The sequence below is a fragment of the Mesoplodon densirostris genome, chromosome 5 (genome assembly GCF_025265405.1).
Source record: "Mesoplodon densirostris isolate mMesDen1 chromosome 5, mMesDen1 primary haplotype, whole genome shotgun sequence".
NCBI lineage: Eukaryota > Metazoa > Chordata > Mammalia > Artiodactyla > Ziphiidae > Mesoplodon > Mesoplodon densirostris.
In genome coordinates this window covers 58,798,162-58,820,368 of record NC_082665.1, presented here as the reverse complement: position 1 = coordinate 58,820,368, position 22,207 = coordinate 58,798,162, and the positions used below count along the sequence as shown (strand labels likewise).

The 22,207-nt window shown below is 38.5% G+C and overlaps 1 protein-coding gene across 1 annotated transcript in view; it reads right to left on the bottom strand.

The window, feature by feature from the left end:
- CD96 (CD96 molecule) overlaps positions 1-21,821 on the bottom strand; it is a 90,538-nt gene extending 68,717 nt beyond the window's left edge. The window contains 3 exon segments of the mRNA XM_060098809.1: positions 6,410-6,534; positions 18,633-18,995; positions 21,761-21,821. Coding sequence (XP_059954792.1) covers positions 6,410-6,534; positions 18,633-18,995; positions 21,761-21,821 — 549 coding nt within the window.
- Positions 21,822-22,207: the final 386 nt, after the last annotated feature.

Sequence of the window (22,207 nt, the reverse complement as noted above, 5' to 3'; positions counted from 1 at the left end):
CCTTAGGGCACCTGTTCTTCTGGAAACAGACCGGTAGGGGATCTTGCACAGAACCTTTATTCTTGCCTGTTTTTCTTTTCTTCTTTTGATAATTTAAAAAATATTAATAAATATTTCTAAAACTTCATGGGATTTCCAACTTGGTAGACCCTTACAAAACTGAATGAGGAATGTAGACTGAACTAGCTAATGTATATGATACACCTACATGAGTCCTAACACTCAACAGATGTTCAATTAATACTAAATCACTGTCCTCCAGCCTCAACTGAGTCAGCCTGCTGTGAATTCATGAGTATTTACTCTCTGCTCGACTAAACTGAAGAATTATGGAGAGTCCTAAAATGAACTCTTTAAAGATTAGTTTTTAATATGCATTGAGCATAGGTACTGTGCTAAGTTATTTAGCACCTCACAACAACACCATGGAGCCGGCACTACAACAATATAATTATAATATAATTATAAAGCTATAATTATAATGATAAAGCTATAATTATATAATTATAATATAATTATAATTATATTATATAACTACAATTATCCCCTGTTGTGGATGATAGAACTTAAACTCAGGCTGGGCAACGTATCCAAGGTTGTATAGGATTCTGAGACAAAAGGAAAAATGTGTATCCCTAAATGCACTTATCAGAATATTCTCCCATATTTTGCCTCAGTGGAAAAAATGAATAAACTCTCTACAATTTAACATTTTGAAAAATGACTCCATGAAGCCATGCATTGCTCAATCTTTTCTCCTACCCTTGTTAACCTCCAAACCCGCACCCGTGGGGGGCATGATGCCATGAAGACCAAGGAACCACAGGCTGATTGGAAAATCCTGTTCTTTGAACAGCACAACAGGATCTCAAAACAAACAAAAAACATTGTGCCTTTATTTTAAAATTCGACATTTTGTCCATCATGGATTTTCCCTAAATTTTTATTTTTAAAAATATTTTATTAAGATATATATCTTGATTACTGATTTCTTGGGGCACTTCCTTAAATTTTGCACCCAAGGTGAGGACCCTACTCACTTCACCCTAATCCTAGCTCCTAGGTCACACAGCTATTAAATGTAGAGCCAGGGAAATAAAAATATGTAGAGCCAGGATTTGAAAACAATTTCCCTTGAAAAGCCATGCTATTTAATGCCTTTGCTACATACTGCTTCACAAAAGTAGTAGAATGGACAGTCCTTGACTTTTCTGCTGAGAGTCTGTTTGAGGAGAAGAAAAATTCACAAGAAAAACAAATAGAAAATCAGGACCCATAGAAGAAAAATAAATGCATGATAACATCAGAAGTTGGATAGAATAATTAGCATGATGAGGGCTGGGAGAGTTCATGTTGAATCATGGAAAACTCCTCCTGAATGTCTCTTAATGACCTGACAAACCCTAAAATAATTTGCAGAGGGGTTCCTATTTTAGTACTAGAATCAGAATTTTCAATGCAGAGAAGAGACCATGGCACATTTGATTTAGTGAGGTGACCTCATCTCCGGGTTGCCCTGAGCTCCATGTCAGAGCTGGCAGTGGTGGCCACCGGACAAGTAGGTGCTGGGTGTACAGAGCCCGTTCAATAAACTCTGTTAACTGCGTCGATTGCTACTTCTTTATCTCCTAACTGCTTCCTATCTTCACTTTGCTCCATTTATTCTCCATCCACTCAGTGCTGCCAAGTAGGCTCCTTGCAAAGCTCCCCATGTCCATTTTATAGAAGTCCACAACAATATTTTTCCAATCATCACAATTGGTGGTCAACACTTTGTAGGTTGGCTAACACTTCACTATTTTTTTAACATCTTTATTGGAGTATAATTGCTTTACAATGCTGTGTTAGTTTCTGCTGTATAACAAAGTGAATCAGCTATACATATACATATATCCCCATATCCCCTCCCTCTTGCGTCTCCCTCCCACCCTCCCTATCCCACCCCTCTAGGTGGTCACAAAGCACCGAGCTGATCTCCTTGTGCTATGCAGCTGCTTCCCACTAGCTATCTATTTTACGTTTGGTAGTGTATATATGTCCATGCCACTCTCTCACTTTGTCCCAGCTTACCCTTCCCCCTCCCCGTGTCCTCAAGTCCATTCTCTAGTAGTCCTGCATCTTTATTCCCGTCCTTGCCCCTAGGTTCTTCATAACCATTTTTTTTTTTAGATTCCATATATATGTGTTAGCATATGGTATTTGTTAACACTTCATTTTTGATTATGGTGAAGACAGTTAGGGTCAGTTGCCATCAGGTAGAAGGTGACAGCTTTCTTTTCTGAATAGCTAGGCTTCCCATAGGCATGGAAAACCAATATTGTTGATGGTACCATTTCGATTTTTGTTTACATATAAAACATTACAAATAATAAAGAAGAGAATATTGAAAAGAGACATTTATAGATAAAAATTTAAAGAAGCATAAGCATCTAGGTTTTAGTTATATACCTTTATCACTAATATTGAACTGTGTGAATCTGGTATGCTTCTCACTTTCTTTTCATGATTTTAAAGAGAAAAGTCATGGATTTCTCTTTATCCAGCAAGTTTGGGAACAAACATTCCCTCATCACCTCCCCCACTCCCACTACCACTATGTGCTCACAGGTCCCAGGGTCTTGGTGTAGTACCTGTCTGTTGTTTGCTGGCTTTAATTATCCAGCTCAGACATAACCTAAGAGGCTTTTCCAGGTACATTTAGTCAGAATCAAATTATTTTCCCTCTATGTTGCTAGTTTTTACATTTTTATTAAACTTGTATTTCATGGTTGGAAACATGTTCAATATAGTTTTGTATCCCTGCAGGACCTAGCACTTAAAACAGATTCACATATGTTTGTTAGATTGAACTGAAATTTATACTGGGGAAATCAGGATGATAGTATGGAATGAACACAGATTAGACTGTATTTAGAAGCTCCCAGAGTAAGCCCGCAGAATTTCCCTGTTGACTGCATGCTTGTGCCCCAGGACATAAACTAGGAAAAATATCATTTGTCCTTTCTCTACCAACTGCATTCCATCTAAATACACACATTCTATGACTTTTTCTATATCATCCAACCATGCACACGGAGCCTCAGCTGACACCGAGGGTTAGCCCTTTGTGTTTACTTAGTTACCTCTCTTTCTAGATAAATGTTGGATACACAATTTGCACCAGATGCCCTTCTACTTCAGTGTAGTCATGATCCTGGAATGTAACATTCCAAAATGCAAAGGATCTGCTCCATGAACACAATTAACACAGCCTTAGCATGGGATCAGAGACACACAGCAAATAATATTTTTATGATAACTGAGAATCCCAATAATAACCTTTCTCATGAAGGTCATAACTGAATTAATTAGATTTTATAAAATTCCACATACAAGACATGGCTTTTGCTTTCCAGTGACTTAGATTAAACTAATTTTAGTTTGTCAAATTGTTTCCAGGGTTTAATGCAGCACTTGAAGTGGGAGTACTTTGCAGCTCCCCGGAGTTACTGAGTTCAATAAAGCAGGTTTCTACCCTCCTGTGCTCATCTTCACCATCTCTACTTTTTAACTTTTTTCTAAAAGCCACATTATATCATGTCTCTTAAGAACAATTAGTTATCATTATGATTACTACTGCCAGTTTAACAAGAAACTAAAGCACTAAAAAATGGATTGAGGGGATATTTATGTTCTCGGCAGACCTACAACAGTCATGACATAAAGAACTGTAGTTTATTCCTTAATAATGAGAGATTAGATGATTTCATCTCAGGCTTGCTGAATCCCACAGTGCCAGCAGTATGGAGTACGGATGTAAATTAGAGGAGCAAATAGATTTTGACATTTTAAAAGGGAATGCACAGTTGGAATTTGATCAGCACATTTGCCAATACGATGTTCCCTGTGAAAAGAAGTTTCTTTCAAAAAGATTCCTCAATTTGTCTCAATTATGATGCATTCTTTAAACTGAGAGCATGGCTCGAAGTTCCAGTAGAAGTTAAGGACTCATTCTCTCACTGTGTGACCTTAGGTGCAATCTCTCCATCCCTTATTTATCCTAAATGTGTTGGCAGGATTCACAGATGTTAGTTTCTTTGAAGAAAACTGTTAGATAGAGGATGTCTTATCAGTTATCTAGTCATTGATACTTAATGAGCTGCTCATTAACCTATCAGACAGCCAGCATGAGGTTTACTGATCATCCATTTAATATGAGGCCAACGAATAGGACTGTGAGGGAAGGGGACAAAGAGAAATGAAACAATTCAATTATGTATTAGATATTTACTGAGTGCCTATGTTCTAGGCAGTATATTAGATGCTAGGGGTTTTTGAAATGAGTGGTGCAGCTTTTTGCCCTGGAGAAGCTCAGCGTCACAGAAAAGACATAAGCTGACTGAAAGCTTTAACAATTGCTTGGAAAAACAGATTAGACACCCTTCAGATAAGACAAGTCCACTACAGATCAACTGACTAGCCAGCAAAAATCTGTAGAGTAAAGCTTATTAAACTTTAGTCTTTTTAAACTTTTTATTATTTTTTTATTATTATTCTTTAAAAAAATTTGGGCCTCCCTGGTGGCGCAAGTGGTTGAGAGTCCGCCTGCCGATGCAGGGGATACGGGTTCGTGCCCCGGTCTGGGAGGATCCCATATGCCGCGGAGCGGCTGGGCCCGTGAGCCATGGCCGCTGAGCCTGCGCGTCCGGAGCCTGCGCGTCCGGAGCCTGTGCTCCGCAACGGGGGAGGCCACAACAGTGAGAGGCCCACATACCGCAAAAAAAAAAAAAAAAAAAAAAAAAAAAAAAAAATTTATTTTATGCTGGAGTATTGTTGATTAACAGTGTTTTGTTGGTTTCAGGTGTACAGCAAAGTGATTCAGTTATATATATACATGTATCTGTTCTTTTTCAAATTCTTTTCCCACTTAGGTTATTACAGAATATTGAGCACAGGGAACTCTGCTCAATATTCTGTAAACTTTAGTCTTATTTATTACTATTAGATTTTACTATTACCATTGATAGTGAATTTGTGATAATTAGGGTAGAAACGTTTCGCCCATTGGTGGTATATATTAATAATGTAAACAAGGTATAGATACTGCATTTTCATTACAGTAATGTTTAGTTCAGCAGGTTTCTGACTTCCTGACATAATCTCCACTTTAAAATTTTTTTTCTAAGAGCCACACTGTATCACATTTGTTAAGAACAATTGACTTATACAAATGATGGGTATAATGTCAGGCAGGAAGTCTTACATTTTGGAAACCAAACCCTAAAAGGGGGAAAAATGTGTTTTTTGACAGATGACAAGGAGACATTGTAGATTTTAGGACAATTTGAGAAAGTTATTTTATAATATCTTTTGATCCTACTGACTATCCAAAAATATCTAGACAGTAAAAAATTATCAGTAGGTTGTATTTTAAGGCCTACTTGCAAGTCAATTATTTTGGATTTGGCACATCCTCAGAGAAATCTTTTTATATGAAAGTTCTAGTTTCCAAGACAGCCCACAAAAATCTATTCACTTGTAACATGAATGATCAACCATGCGAGTACAGTATTTTGCAGGTGGTATCAGCTGCTATATTCACGGACTTCTATTAGTTCTGCAAGAATTTTTAACTCTTGTGTTTTCATTTTGATGATGATATGAAAAATTAATATAGTCATATTCTGGATCACCTAAATAAACACCCTATTACGTGATTCTCCAAAGTGTGTTTATGGTTATCTTTATAATTGTGTAAGACTTGTGTTATCAACTGATTTAACAGTAGTACTAGAGGTCTACTGTATATATTGGTTAAGAGCTGGCTGTCATTTGGCTGGCTTGCCTTCTGTTTTGTTTTGTTTTATTCTTTTAAGTCAGAAACATGGCAACTACGGGCCTGTGGCAATAATAGAGCTGGGCAGTGACTGTTTCTTATTCAGCTCCTGCTTCTCTCATGCACATTTTCTCCCTATATTTGATAAGCATTAGAGTTTGTGCTTCCCAATATAAGCAATGTTGTATATTTTCCAGAATGGAGTAGTAAGGGTTCTGGGAAAAGGTAGTCTACACCTCTGCACATGTGTGTAAACAAGTATGTGTGAGTAGGAGCTTCTGTGGGATGTGGCTCCTCTTGGGGGCACCATCACACTTTTTTCTCTCTGTAATCACAGTTTAGTATATAGCTTGAAATATAAACTAACCTTGAGGAACTAATTTCTAAGCTCCTGCATTCACAGACCCAGAGGCTTGCTGAGTTGGAAGGAATCCTAGTGTCCTTCCTTCCCTCCCCTGGGTACTTCCCAACCTTCCACATAATGCCTGCCTCTCATCCAGCATGTGTCCTTCCCTATTGTTACTTGTTATTCATTTTTACTTCATTAATATTTAAAGATCATTGCAGTTATTCACTGAAAAGGGCAACACTTACCACCAACCACGCGAAGGTGAGCTCAGATGAAATTTCTAAGGAGATATTTTGAAAGCACGGTATTTCCAGAGTCTGATTTATCTCTATTTCTATTGTATGGTTGCATCTCCATTCATCCTGTGTAACTGTAACAAAACATAAGGTAGAAAAGATATGGATCTGTGATTGGTTTGTAAAGTGCTTTTAATCCAAGAAATGAGAACAGTTTTAGTATAGAGATTCATCTATCCTCAGGATACACCTATGAAGGGGACCCCACCTACAGTCCTCGTATAAATGGCAAAAGAGTCACTGAGAAGCACAGAGTTGTTTCTCACTGAAAAACTATAGGGAAACTACCCTAACAGAATCCAGCTCACAGTTTGTTATGTTCCTCTGCTTTAACCCCAAATTGGTGCTTTAGGCTTCAGATCACACTTCCTGGATCAGGTAGAACATAAAACGTTATAATCTAGCCTCTAATTGTCTTTTTAAAATTTTTAATAGACAATTACTTGTAGAGAACTTTTAGGTTCATAGCAAAATTGAGTGGGAAGTACAGAGTTTCCATATATCCCCTCTGCCCCACCCATGCACAGCCTCCCCCATCACTAACACCCCTAACCACAGTGTTGCCTTCGTTACAATCAATGAACCGACATCAAACACATCATCACCCAAAGGCCATAGTTTATTTACATTAGGGTCCATTCTTGGTGCTGTACATTCCATGAATTTTGACAAATGTCTGGCATGTATCCACTATTGTAGTATCATATAGAATAGTTTCACTGACCTAAAAATCCTCTGTGCTCTGCCTGTTCATACCTTCCTCCTACCAAACTCCTGACATATGTTGATTGTTTTACTGTTTTCATACCTAATCGTCATTTGAGAGCTTATAAATATTTCTCCGAAGAAGAAATGACACAGAAAAACACATAAGGAACTCCAAGGAAGCACCATTAATAAATTATTTTCATTTTTAAAGTGGTATTAGATGAATAGTTTCGTAGTCTCTCTTTTTAGGAAGGTGATATACATATATACATATATATATATATATATATATATACACATATATACACACATATGTAAGTAAACTATAATAATGTCAGAAATAACTTATAGGACTTCCCTGGTGGTGCAGTGGTTAAGAATCCGCCTGCCAATGCAGGGAACATGGGTTCCAGCCCTGAGCCGGGAAGATCCCACATGCTGCAGAGCAACTAAGCCCGTGCGCCACAACTACTCAGCCTGAGCTCTAGAGCCTGTGAGCCACAACTACTGAGCCTGCACTCTAGAGCCCATGCTCAGCAACAAGGGAAGCCACCGTAATGAGAAGCCTGCGCACCACAGCAAAGACTAGCCCCCACTCGCCCCAACTAGAGAAAGCCCACGCCACTGCAATGAAGACCCAATGCAGCCAAAAATAAATTTTAAAAAATTTAAAAAATGTATAAATGAAAACAATTCTATCATCCTAATATCCTGAAAATCTTATTTCTTTTTTTCTATATCTATACAAATCTTATTTGTATGCATGTATTTTTTTATACCTTGCAATTTTATTAACCAAAAAGTGTCACCTATATTTTTACTTAAAATGTTTTGCATGATTCTTAAGTTATTTGTGGTTGAAATTTTTAGATGCTTTATGTCATATATACACATCATCATTTGTTCAGTAATTTTCAATTATTGAAGCATATGCTTTTTCAGTTTGGGTTTTTACCTTATTTAAACTATTACAATCTTTAGAGTAAGGATCATCCTTAAACTAGCAGTTTCTTTTGATCATTCAGCTACTTAAGATAAATTCTCTGAAGTATAACTAATGGATCATGGGGTATGAACATCCTCATTATTATCAACAGCACATTTTTTTTTAAATTGGATATTTTGAAAGTTATACCTAGCCTTTAGAACTTCGTTGTGTTTCAAGCTCTCATCAGTATCAGCTGTCCTCTTCACTGATAACTCTCTCCTCCCCCCACTTCCTTAATTGAAGCCAGGCCTCCCCATTGGGGCCCGTCTTCCCTGCATCATTCTCAGACAGTGGTTGTGTGTTTTCTTATACCCTTATTTCCTCAAGATCAGGAGATGGGATCAGTGCCTTCTTTGCTTTCTATTGCCGCTTCAAAATATTACTCCAACCCCATAATTTAAAAGAAAAAACAAAACAAAACAACAAAACCCTTGTCTTTTATGGTTAAAGGCATTTAACTATAACAGTACTTCCAAATGGAGTTACTTGTATATCACCACGAAACTTTTTTGCCATGTTTGCATACCACCATTAATATTATTAATTTTATTTTTGAGAATATTGTAATTGCTCGACTTATATAGTTTATTTTATTTTTAAATTTTTTTTAATGAGAGAAATTTTATTTTATTTTATTTATTTGTTTGGCTGCTTTGGGTCTTCATTGCTGCACACGGGCTTTTCTCTAGTTGTGGCGAGCGGGGGCTACCCTTCGTTGAGGTGCACAGCTGTGGCATGCGGGCTTAGTAGTTGTGGCTCACGGGCTCTAGAGCGCAGGCTCAGTAGTTGTGGTGCACGGGCTTAGCTGCTCTGTGGCATGTGGGATCTTCCAGGACCAGGGCTCGAACCCATGTCCCCTCCATTGGCAGGTGGATCCTTAACCAATGCACCATGAGGGAAGTCCCTATCAGTTTATTTTAAACAGAGACTGACCTAGGCACATATTTGTGTAGTTTATGAAATCCACTTGGTACATTAACTCTATTTTAATGTGCATTACCCAAATACAAAAGTATTAAATTTTTGTAAAGTTTGTCCAGATTCTGGGAAGTTGGAAATACAAGTAGCATAACTCTTTGAATATTCCTGAAATTCCTAATAAAAACAGACTAACTACAGTAGCAAAACTAAACACAATATCTACAGCAATATTTTCTACGGGAACACTAAATAACAATATATCACCATTAATAGGTGGAGACAAACCACTAGACCACTGTGATATCAGCAACTGTGCAAAAAGAAACAGGAAAATCAACTGGGCTCCTGATGGCCCTTAGAACTAGAGAACTCTCCCCCTGCCCCAGAAAAAAACCAACAGGCAATCAATCACTGGGGAAAAAGGCAGACAAATCTGAGAATAGCAGCAGAAATGCAGAAAGAAGTATGTAGGCACCAAATTACCAGAGCCTTCTAGGGAAAGAAGAAAAGGCTTTTCAGTGTTAGAGCAGAGGGGACTTTTCAGACATATCCCATACTGAGAAGAAAGCCCTGGGAGTAGAATCCAAATTAAACAGGACAGGCCCAACAGGAGAAAGCAAAGAGGCAATTTAGATAAAGTGAGGGATAGGAGGAAAGGAAGTACATCTCACAAAGTACAGTGGCATATAATTTACCTTGAACATAACAGAAGAAAGAGCTCTAGAGAAACTGAAGACTCTAGAAAAGATAGCCTGGCCCACTCTTCCATGATAAAAATCAAAATCCATTTAACTTAAACAAACTTAGATCGAGCAATAGAAAAGAAATGGGGTAGAATCACATGTAAAGATACCATAAGAAAAAAAAAGAGAACAAAGTAACATTCCTATAACAATAACAGCATATTAGAAAGACATGACTTCAAAATAAATAAAAACTATAGCCTACTTATTCAAACTGAACTAAAAGAAATAAAGAAAATGATATAAGCTATGAAAAAATTTAGAAAGATGTAAATGAGTCAATTGGAGAGAAGAAAGTTTATAAAAGATAAGTGAGAGAATTCAGGAAAGGGTTGGAAATAATAAGTCTTGAAAATCATTTCAGAAATTAAGAGTAAACTAGAACAAAACCGAGAACATATTAACACAAAAGCTAATGCATTAAAAGAAATTTAAAAAATAGAATGAGGGAAATTTTAAAATGAAATAAGTTAATAAATAATGAATTTTAAAAGAAAAAAGAGGTAAAAGGGATTCAAAGAAAGAGACAAAGAGGCAAAGAAGATAAAAAGTATGTTTAATAGAAGATACTCAAGGAAATAAACAATAGAAAAAATACTGAAAATTATAATTCAAGTACAATTTCTTAAAATAAAATGACTAGAAAATACATATTAAAAGATTATACTGCAGAAGTAGGAAAATAGTCTCAGAGTGGACATAAAGCATTTTCTTATAAAAGTATTAAGCAAAGTCAGTTCTGGGGAAAGAAAATCAAATTGTTATTAACTTTTGGACAGCAATTCTTTATGTCAGAAAATAATATAGTACATATCGAATATACTCAAGGAAAGAAAATATGAGTTAAGGATATTACATTCAGTCTTTAATATGAAGACTATAAAAAACATGTTAGAGTCATGCAAGAACTCAGGGAATATTGCCCCATGAACATTTCCTGAGGATTCTCCAATAGAATATACTTCAAACTGGAGAGACATTCACATAAAGGCTAGGAGTAAGTGTTGAATATATATTTACCTTTAGCACTAAGAATAAATAATTGTTATAAGAGAGTAGTAATGAATATGTATTTTTAAATAAAGATACAGTATAAGTATCAAAAACGGGGATGAGGTGGGGATTGAGGGGCTGACTCCTGGTTTTGCGGGCATGAAGACGTCAGTGAAAAAAAGATATACATAAAACTGAGCAAATGTGTTAAAAAAAAATCACAATTTTCAGGGCCCTGGAAACTGACCAAAGACAAACATTTAATTGGGAAGCAATTCTTCCTGAAAAACCACTAGAGTTTCAATAAGAACAGTAGGAGTCTTTAGCCTTCTTGCTTAGGGATTCTTCTATCCCCTTTCCCGACTAGGTCGGTGAGAAAGGTAGTTTCACCATCTTAGAGCTGGCTACGAAACCCAGCAGCTTTTCTTCCAAAAGAGGAAGACTTAAATTAGGTCTGAGCATGAAAATCCTTCACTTTGTCAGCTAACAGGGACAAACTTGGTAGGAAACAGAGAAAAACTGACGCTTGGTTAGCGTGGGTTTGCAGTCTCATTTGGGATGAGGGGCAGACCAGATAGACAGTTAACATGGAGATTCTAGAAATCAGAGAGTCATATAATAGCTGACATAAATTCTCTACATATCTCAGGCTGACTGGGAAAGTATACACATGAGTGGGGGGGACCTGAGAGAGCCCAGTGAAAAGTGAAAGCCAAGGGAGGTACTACTGTCGCAACTTTGAATGCACTCCCTAACCTCGCCTCCACAGACATCTATGTGTAGAGGGTGGAAGCCTATTGGGCTTGAGGTATTTGAGCACAATTTTTGCCAAATTCATTTGTGGACCAACAAAGGGGCTTTGCCAATGTAGGGGTAACTCCTTGGAAGTCAAACTAAAGACATAAGAATTATAGTAAAAAGCTAAGCATTTCAATGGCCACACACTGCAGAGGAGACAGATTTTGCAATTTAAATATGGGTAAGTTACTAAAATTTTGAAAAACCCACAGAATCTAGAGTTGTTGCATTATGGTTTTTGTTTGTTTGTTTATGTTTAGCTTTCAATAAAAAATGAGGACATATGAAGGAAACAGGAAAGTGTGATCCATACTCAAGAAAAAAGCAGTTCATTGAAACTGACTCTGAGCATATCCTACATTGGATTTAACAGACTTCAAAGCAGCTATTAAAAGTATGTTCAAAGGATTAAGCAAAATATGATGGCAATGACTCAATACATAGGGAATTTTAGTGAGGATAAAATGAACCAGATGGTTATTCTAGAGTTGAAAAGTCAATAATAAAAATAAAAAATTCACTGGGAATTCTCAACAGCCAATTTGAGATGGCAGAAGAAAAAAATCAGTATATCTGAATGATGATTAATATAAATTATCTAATCTGAATAGCAGAGAGAAAAGAGGATTGAAGGAAAACGAAGAGTTTCAGAGCCATATAGGACAATATCAAGTGTCCTAATATATATGTAATTAGAGTCATAGAAGGAGAGATGAAACAGAGGGGGACAGAACAAATATTTGAAGAAACAAAGACCAAAAACTTCATATTTGATTTTTTTTTAATTTCCCCAAATTTACACATTCAAGAACTTTAAAACCTTAATAAGATAAATACAAAGAAACACCCAACTAGGCATGTCATAATCAAACTGCTGAAAGCCAAAACAAAGAGAAAATTAGGAAAGCAGTGATTGAAATCAGTAAGGAAAAAGCCCCAAACTTATCACATGCAGGGACCAATAGTAGAATTAATGGCTCTCATCTCACTAGAAACAATGGAGATCAGAAGACATATTCAAAATACTGAAAGAAAAAACAGTCCACTAAGAATTCTACAGTCATTGAAAATATCATTCAAAAATAAAAATGAAAAAAAGAAAAACCAGAATTCATGGCAAGTAGATTCGTCTTATATGAAATTCTAAAGTAAGTCCTTCAGGCTGAAAGGAAATGACACCAAATAGTAACTTCATTCCATGGGATGGAAAGAAGAGCATAGGAAATGGTAAATATATGGGTCAATATAAAATACATACATTTTTTTCTTTTTTCGTCTCAATTTCTTTAAGAACATGAAATTCTTTAAACCATTAATTGTGGCACTGTTCTGTTGGGTACGTTATAGGAGATCATTCATGTGTATGTTTTTTTTGTTTTTTTCTTTTTTTGTGTGGTACGCGGGCCTCTCACTGTTGTGGCCTCTCCCGTTGCGGAACACAGGCTCCGGACGCACAGGCTCAGCAGCCATGGCTCACGGGCCCAGCCGCTCTGCAGCATGTGGGATCTTCCCGGACCAGGGCACGAACCCGTGTCCCCTGAATCAGCAGGTGGACTCTCAACCACTGCGCCACCAGGGAAGCCCCATGTGTCTGTTTTTTGTCTACTTTTTCTTTTCTTTTTTCACAACTTACTCCAGCACATCCCTTCCTTTTGTTATTATTGACAATAATAACACAATATATATTCTTTATATATGTAATACGTATAATAAACTGCATATATAGAAAAAATAGAAAAATTGGAGTTAACCAACAAGGACATTAACTCTTCTTAACATATTCAAGGATAGACAAAAAGATGAAGGAACTACATGAAAAGATGAACAATTTCATCAAAGAATTAAAAATCTAAAAAAACCCAATAACTTAAAAATGTAACATCAGAAATTAAGAATGAATTTGATGAGATTGAAAACTTACTGGATACCAAGAAAAATAAGATTCGTAAATTGGAAAATAGGTCAATAGAAAATTTCTAAACTGAACCACAGGAAGGAAAAAAAGTAGGAAATACAGAAAAAAAAGTATTAGACATCATAAAAAATATATTTAGTTACAATTTTTTTTTTTTTTTTTTTTTTTTTTTTTGCGGTATGTGGGCCTCTCACTGTTGTGGCCTCTCCCGTTGCGGAGCACAGGCTCCGGACGCGCAGGCTCAGCGGCCATGGCTCACAGGCCCAGCCGCTCCACGGCATGTGGGATCTTCCCAGACCGGGGCATGAACCCGTGTCCCCTGCATCGGCAGGCGGACTCTCAACCACTGCGCCACCAGGGAAGCCCTAGTTACAATTTTTAACACTAGAAACCTAACATCACAAATTTAAATGCTAATTTAAAAAAAACATGCAAGTGTGAGAAATAACATGAGTGAATTTCTGTATAATCTCGGAATGGGGAAAACTTTTCTTAACTATGACTCAAAATTAGAACCAATAAGGAAAAAAAGTGATAGATTTTATGTCATAAAAGTAAGAATTATGCTGCATTGGAAACAGTAGCATAAGAAAGTATGGACAGAGGACAAACTGAGAAAATATTTGCAATTTATACTATAAATGGTTAATAGATTTTATATGTGGGACATTTTCAGCCTAATAAGGATAATAACTATAATGAATTAAAACTCATTAATATGTTTAAATTCATATAAATTCTTGATACTTAACACAAATACTTATTTGTGACCTAAGAATGCTAGTGAACCAACTTATTTTTAAATCTGGTAAATAAAGTGAAAGAACCAAGTGTCTATTCTGCTTTTCTTATACAAATTGTACATGTAGTAAATAATTGGTTCTTTGGAGGAATTTCTCTTTATAAGAACACTTCAGCTGATAAATGAAGGAATGATAGAATTAGAACATCACTCTTTGGCAGCCCATAATGAATGAATGGATCTAGGCAATACCTATCAGTGGCTGTTAACATCACACAATCAGACATTATGTAGCTCTGATGTAACTACACAATATCATCTATGAAATACTCTTGCCAGAAAATAAAAATAAATGTGATCAAATCTGTATACCTAACTAAAAGGTGAAAGAGGAACATGGAGATACCATGAGATGGGAAAAGCAACACCCAGGCTGTGGGTAATTCTACAGGACAAATAATTAAATTTGCTCAACAAATGCATTGGAAAAGAAAAATAAGAAATGTAAGACAGCCTTCAGATTAAAAGGGAACAGACTGGTCAGAGGCAGGTGGTGGGGAGTAGGCAAAATGAGTGAAAAGTGGCCAAAAGGTACAAGCTTCCAGTTATAAAATAAATAAATTCTGGGGATGTAATGTACAGCATGGTAACTAAAGTTAAAAATGTGTTTAAAAGTTGCTAAGAGAGCACATACTAAGGGTTCTCATCATAAGAAAAAAATTTTAACTGTGTGAAGTGATGGATGTTAATGGAACTTACTGTGGTGATCATTTTACAATATATACATATATCAAATCATCATGTTGTATACCTAAAATGAATACCATGTTATATGTCAATTATATCTCAATAAAACTGGGAAAAAAGGTCAAAGAACACACTATGCCTTTAGACAGGGAAGTAGCATGTAGTTAGACTGAGATTATCAAGATTATATTATCCAGATTATTCCATTCTATTACCAGTACTATTACTCTTTTTTTTTTTTTTTTTTTTTTTTGCGGTACGTGGGCCTCTCACTGTTGTGGCCTCTCCCGTTATGGAGCACAGGCTCCGGATGTGCAGGCTCAGCCGCCATGGCTCACGGGCCCAGCCGCTCCATGGCATGGGGGATCTTCCCGGATCGGGGCACGAACCCGTGTCCCCTGCATCGACAGGCAGACTCCCAACCACTGCACCACCAGGGAAGCTCTATTACTCTGTTATTATAGTCTATACTACTTCTATTACCACACCTCCTCCTCCTTCTACTACCTTTCCTCCTTCTTTTCCTACTACTGCTTCTAACGACATTAACCGCCCCCAAGGCTTTTGTTGTAATCTGGGAAATCAAAGCCACATTGTACTTTTTATAACTAATCCTAACAGCTACACATTTCAGACACATTAAAGTCTTACAGTCTGAAGAACTGTGGGATCCAGTAGCGTCAAATGATGGAAACCTGGATGACAATAACCCAAGGCTTGACTCAGAGAACTGCGTTTCTTGGAATAACCCTAAAACTAACCTAAAAGGAAACCCTGTCAAGTGAAAATGAAAAAAGAAGCAAATGCCAAACAGTGTGTTACATTTCTACCCTCATCCACAGCCTCAGAGCACTAGCTCACACAAAGGAACAAGGTATAGTGAAGACAAGAGTCCCTTCTCAGCTAGGCACTCCAGGAACATGGGGACAGGATTTAGACACACTGTTTTGTGAGCAGGCAGGGAGGAGAATGACTCTGCAGACAACAGAAAGGAAACAGAAAGAGGTCCCAACCATCATTGGTCCCTCAGCATTTTCATATTTAGATTCTCATACACCACTTCAATTTGCATTTGTTCGTGTATTGCACATATTTGCACTCATGTGTGCTTTGCTTACCCAACCAGCCTGTAAACCTGAAGATCTCCCAGGGTTGTGAGAGGGAAATGGCAAGAGAGAGAGGAGAAGGAGTGAAGATCAAAAGAATAAGGGGGAAAAAGATGTCATGAGGGGGAATTTGACAGGGCTTTTGAGTGACAACTCCCCATCTAAGTATCTGCCCCTTAGCTTTATACCAGGCTTACATTTTCGATCACTCTGTGGTGAAATTTCCCTTTCTCTTTTTCTCTTTTCTCTTTTGCTCCCTTTGTACCCAAATACACAATACCAGAACCATTTCTCTAACATCGAGGCCATTGTTTTTTCCTTCTGGTCCGGCAGATCAAGAGCAAAGTTACAGTCAGAAGACTGGGAAATTGACAACCACAAAGCATGTATACTTGGCTTCTGCCTTCCCAGTGATTTGCAGTTTTTAGTAGCTACAAGCTTGGCCCTTTAAGAAATACACTTTCCCTCAAAGGCAACACACCTCTCCTTTCTGAATGACACTGTACCTCTTCTCCACTGCTGTCTTTATGTTGAGCCATTCCCACCTCCTATTTCCTATACGGCACATTAATCCATGTTGTCAATTCTCCATGGAATAAACACTAGGTCCTCACACATGCAGTCGCATAGTTTACAGTTTTAGGAAGAAGACCCAAAATCTTTGTCTAAAGCCAAGGTCAGTGTGTACTTTGCTAACGTGTGGCACATGTTTTGTTGGGCTCCATATCAGGCAGACACAAAAAGAGAAGGAGGAAGATTCATTTTTAATGAGACCTGAGATAGAGAGTTCACTCATTATTATTTTTACTATTCATAATGAAAAGTACCATTTTCCAGACTCTTACTCTTGGGCAGGAACTGTGCTAAGTGCTTTACACAGATTATCTCATCTAATCATCAAAATAATGGTACCTGTGAAGGAGTTCCTATAATTATCCATATTTGTTATATCAGGAAACAAAAACTTAGGGACTTAGAATAACCCGGTGAAGATGAAATATATAGTGAATGACAGAGCCAACATTCAAATCCAGGCCACCTGACGCCAAAATATATGTAGGTAAACACTGTTCTACACAGGTCTTCTCAGTTCTCTTCACTCAACCCCACCATCCCAACCTATCCCCAAATGAAGTATTTTTTCCTGGAAAACAGCAATGGGAATGGGGCATTGTTAAGGTAGAGGTAGAAGAGGTCCTGCTCTATAGCTGGACTGCCCAACACCATGCGTGGTCTTATCTCTTGAGAAGTGGAGAGGAAGTAATAAATCCATACCTGTTGTTTGTCCCGGGCAGCTCTATGCCTTCTTTAGCATAGCGTTCATGAGTTAGTTTTTGCTGTGCTTTTTTCATATACCACCAGGTCACTTTGCCCCTGAGTTAAAAACATTCCATTTCCAGTGCACTTTCCATTTGGCTTTCGTTTTCATCTTTTCCATTAGTATAAACGGAGATCATTTATTTTAGGACCAACTAATTTAGGGTAGGCATGACTGTCATCATTTTCCAGATGGGCTCAGAGAATGTACATGCCAGGTGAAATTCTTTTCTAGCCAGAAAGGTACTAGAACTTTAACCTAGGATCCCTGCCTCCAAACACAGCCTTCTAAAGCAAGAATGAGTGAATGCTACACGTTCAGCAGCCTCCTTGGTACCTTTCCCTGCCTTATACTAAATATATCCAAAGCCACTTTGATAAGTGCCCCCCACCCAAACTGCTCTGATTCCTTTGCCTCCCATCTCAGTGAATGACACCACCATTCAGGTGTGCTTGCCAGACACATGTATGAAAAAACTCTCTCCCTCACTCATACTGCCATTGTTCTAGATTCACTCTATTACCAAGTCCTACCTGTTTAACGCTCAAAGCTCAAATTTGTCATCTTCTTTCTACATCTACCCAAACTATCACTCTGTCTCCTCTGGGCTACTGGTCCCTTAACTTGTCTCCACCTTCTCCTTCTCATCCCCCTTCACTTCAGTCTCATACTGAAGCCAGCACCAGCTTTTTATAACACAAATTCAATCAGGCTCTAAATGTCATGCCATCCTTTGGTTGAAAATACTTTGATGTCTTCCCAAGGCACTCAGATAAAAATCCAAGCCTCAAAGATGGCTGACAAAGTTCAGCATGATCTGGTCCTTACCGTATCTCCCACCTCATCCCTTAATTCTGTACCAAAGTCCCACTGGCATTTTCCTATGTCCTCAAACACGACACAGCCCTTCATATCAGCTGTTCCCTGTCTCTGGATCACTCACAAACCTTCCACCTCCCAAATGGTGTTAATATCTACTAATCTTCAGACCTCAGCTCAGGTGTTGCTTTCTCAGAGTCAATTTTCCTGACTTCTATTATATGCTCTCACAAAACCGCTGTAGTCTTTACCACTTATCACTGGTGCAATTTTACATGTATTCTGGCACATGGCTGGCTCAGAACACATACTTGTTGAACAAATGAGAGGTGAATGAGTGCATGTGCTTCCTTCCCCCTCCCAGTCATGCTTACCATTTGTCTGAATCTGTAGGTTGTAGATTTTCGTCTGAATGCCCTCTGGGTACAGAGTGAAGCTACACTCATACTTCCACTTCCCAGTGAGCAAGGAGGACATGTTCCTTAATTGCAGAGTCTACTTTGACACATTCCTGGGAGCTTCTCTGAAAGCCACCAGCGACTCACAGGGGCTCCCACTGGCACAGTAAAAGCCACGTTGGGGATGATAAAGGGGAATCAGGTCCAACTTATCAGTGACCTTGGACCACTGCATCTGCACCAAGAAGCCTTTCTTCTGTGTTTGGCAGGTCCGGTTGACATCAGAACCAGGGAATGCATAAATGTCTTCTTCTGCATTGAATGTTTCTTCCAATACTCCTGAAATGGAAGGACATGAGCCATCAGTTTGTATGATTCACACAGAGTGACTCAATGAGAAACCTTGGTTACTCTGGTGAAGTGAGGGAGCAGCTGGAACTTTCCTCCCTGGCTGACTTAGGGGTTGGAGAGAGCTTGTTCCTGATCTAGATAGAGAAACATAAGACTCAATACAAATAAGGAGGCATTTGCTTAAAGACAATAGAGGAAATTATTGACTTTTGAATGCCTATCACTTTGTCTATTGGTCTGTCCAAAAAATAATGTAAGTTCTCTGACTACCTGTGAATAAAATTAAGCCTATTTAAAGATTGGAGCCCACTAGCAAGTTTATTATGACAACTACTCTTACAATGAATATAATTGGCTTTTTTTTTTTTTTTTTTTTTTTTTGCGGTACGCAGGCCTCTCACTGTTGTGGCCTCTCCCGTTGCGGAGCACAGGCTCCGGACGCGCAGGCTCAGCGGCCATGGCTCACGGGCCCAGCCGCTCCGAGGCACGTGGGATCTTCCCAGACCGGGGCACGAACCCGTGTCCCCTGCATTGGCAGGCGGACTCTCAACCACTGCGCCACCAGGGAAGCCCCCATAATTGGCTTTTTTATGTTTATGAATCAAAAGCACATAACATATAATAACATACAAATATTATTTTCTGAAACTGAAAAATAACTAATATGCGTATGTTTTTAAAAATACATGTTTACAAGAGGATTTTACATAGGTCATCTTGTTTAATCCTCTGCACACACCAAAGGGTGATTTTTTTGTTTGTTTTTTAAATTAATTAATTGATTTATTTATTTTTGGCTGTGTTGGGTCTTTGTTGCTGTGTGCGGGCTTTCTCTAGTTGCCGTGAGCATGGGCTACTCTTTGTTGAGGTGTGCGGGATTCTCATTGTGGTGGCTTCTCTTGTTGTGGAGTATGGGCTCTATAGACACGTGGGCTTCAGCAGTTGTGGCACACGGGCTCAGTAGTTGTGGCTCACGGGCTCTAGAGCGCAGGTTCAGTAGTTGTGGCACATGGCTTAGCTGCTCTGCAATATGTGGGATCTTCCCAGAAAAGGGATCGAACCTGTGTCCCCTGCGTTGGCAGGCGGATTCTTAACCACTGTGCCACCAGGGAAGTCCAAAGGGTGATGTTTGTTAACACTGTTTATCAAAGAGGAAACTGAGGCACACAGAGATTAAGTGATTTGCTTAAAGTCACACCTCAGTAAAAGAACATTAATTTGGTTGTCTAGAGTCTGTGCTCCTTCTATAACTTTCATGACCTCCAAACTGCCTTCCAAATTGGTTGAGAAGAGTAAGAAATTTGACATTCAATATCAGAGGATCAAAAGGGCCATCATTTCCAGGTAGTTAGGGTGCCTGAGGAAAGGATGGGGAAAAAACAGCGGTAGAGGTTTCCACTAAAGATAACCCACTGGTCAGCATCATCTATAATCAACACTGAAAGACATAAAAGAAGATTCCCTCCCATCAGCTCTCTGACCAAATGGTACAGGACACTTACAATATGTTAAGCACTGAGCCTTTGACATGCCTTCAGTAGTGTAGGTCTCAGTTTTAGAATTAACATGGAATACTGTTACAGGAATGATATATTATTGTGACAAGTACCACTGAAGCTCACAAAGGAAAAAGATAGAAAGATGACAAGCAACTGAGAAAAAACCAGGCTCCAAAGGTACTGGACAAATGGGAGTTACTACACTTTTATGAATGCAAAAGTTTGGGTAGGCAGAGGTTAGTACAGTTTAATGTAGCTCCCTGTGAGCTCACCTTTGCCTGGTAATATATCTCTGATCCTATCTACAGCATTATATTCCAAAGTCTCCCTTGATTTAGAAATTCTCCTTTAAAATCTTCATCACTATATCTGAAAAGCAGAGTTAATTCTTAAGACACTCAGGCTCACTCTAATACCCCCGTGCTACGGAATGCAGAACAAATCTCTCCTCCTGCTACTTTTAAATATGCCCTTTAGGCACTAGTCTCCGCTGTCATAAGGACCCTACTTTGTCTCCCAGGTCCATACCTACACATGCCTCATTAAAATTCAACATATGGGGCTTCCCTGGGGGGGCAGTGGTTGAGACTCCGCCTGCCGATGCAGGGGACATGGGTTCATGCCCCGGTCCGGGAAGATCCCGCATGCCGTGGAGCGGCTGGGCCCGTGAGCCATGGCCGCTGAGCCTGCACGTCCGGAGCCTGTGCTCCGCAACAGGAGAGGCCACAACAGTGAGAGGCCCGCGTACCGCAAAAAAAAAAAAAAAAAAAAAAATTCAACATATGTTTAACTCCCAAAGATCTTAGTATCTGGAGGAGAAACTCTTGCTATATCCAAAAGAGAAAGTATTTGAGAAAGAGAAAAAGTTGAGCCAGGAGCTCTGAGTCTTGATGGCTTGTGATTTTTCTAGTATTCCGGAGTTATTCTGACTACCATTTGGAGAGCATTTCATTTGCAAGAAGCACAATTTCCCAGTTTCCCCAAGAGACCCTCTTAGAAAGAAAATGGCTGAAAATGTCTCAGAGCAGTGGCACAAACCACCCATTTCCTTCTTGTTTTTAGTGCTCATTTGTAATCCTTTCTAGACTCTTAACATTTCTCTGAGAGCTGCCACTTAAATACATAACTGAAAACCTTAACAGTCTGCCTTTGGTGATCAATTTCGGCAGTAGTCACAAGGCATTTTAAATAAACAGAGGCCCCATTCCCCCCAAAGCAGCCGATCTGACAAGAAAGGACAACCAGAAGCCTTACCCCTGACAAAATGTATCTGGATGATGGAATAGACAGCACAGTATGTCCATTTTTTCCCCATAGTCTCCTGAAGGCCTCACACCAGCATTTCCATAATGATCACAGAAGTCAATAGATGCCTTTAACTAAGCAAACTCCAGCCACCCTGTTCGTGCTGAAAAAACGCCACATCTACCACATGCCTGTGTCTGTTTATCACTTGGAACATCCCAGGAAATGAAACGTAGATACGAAAGTAATGTGGTTCAGAGCTAAGTATAACCTTCAACAGAACAATGTGGAAATTGTTCTCTGAAATCTTGTGTATCACCTTCGTTAAAAGCATTTTTAGTATCCAAAGATCCTCTCCTTCAGGATCTCTGTGTCAGTCAAGCTGCTTCTAAAATCCAAACAAAGGAAATCATGCAGAGCAGTTCATAATCTACTTTTTATACATTTCTTTTCAAG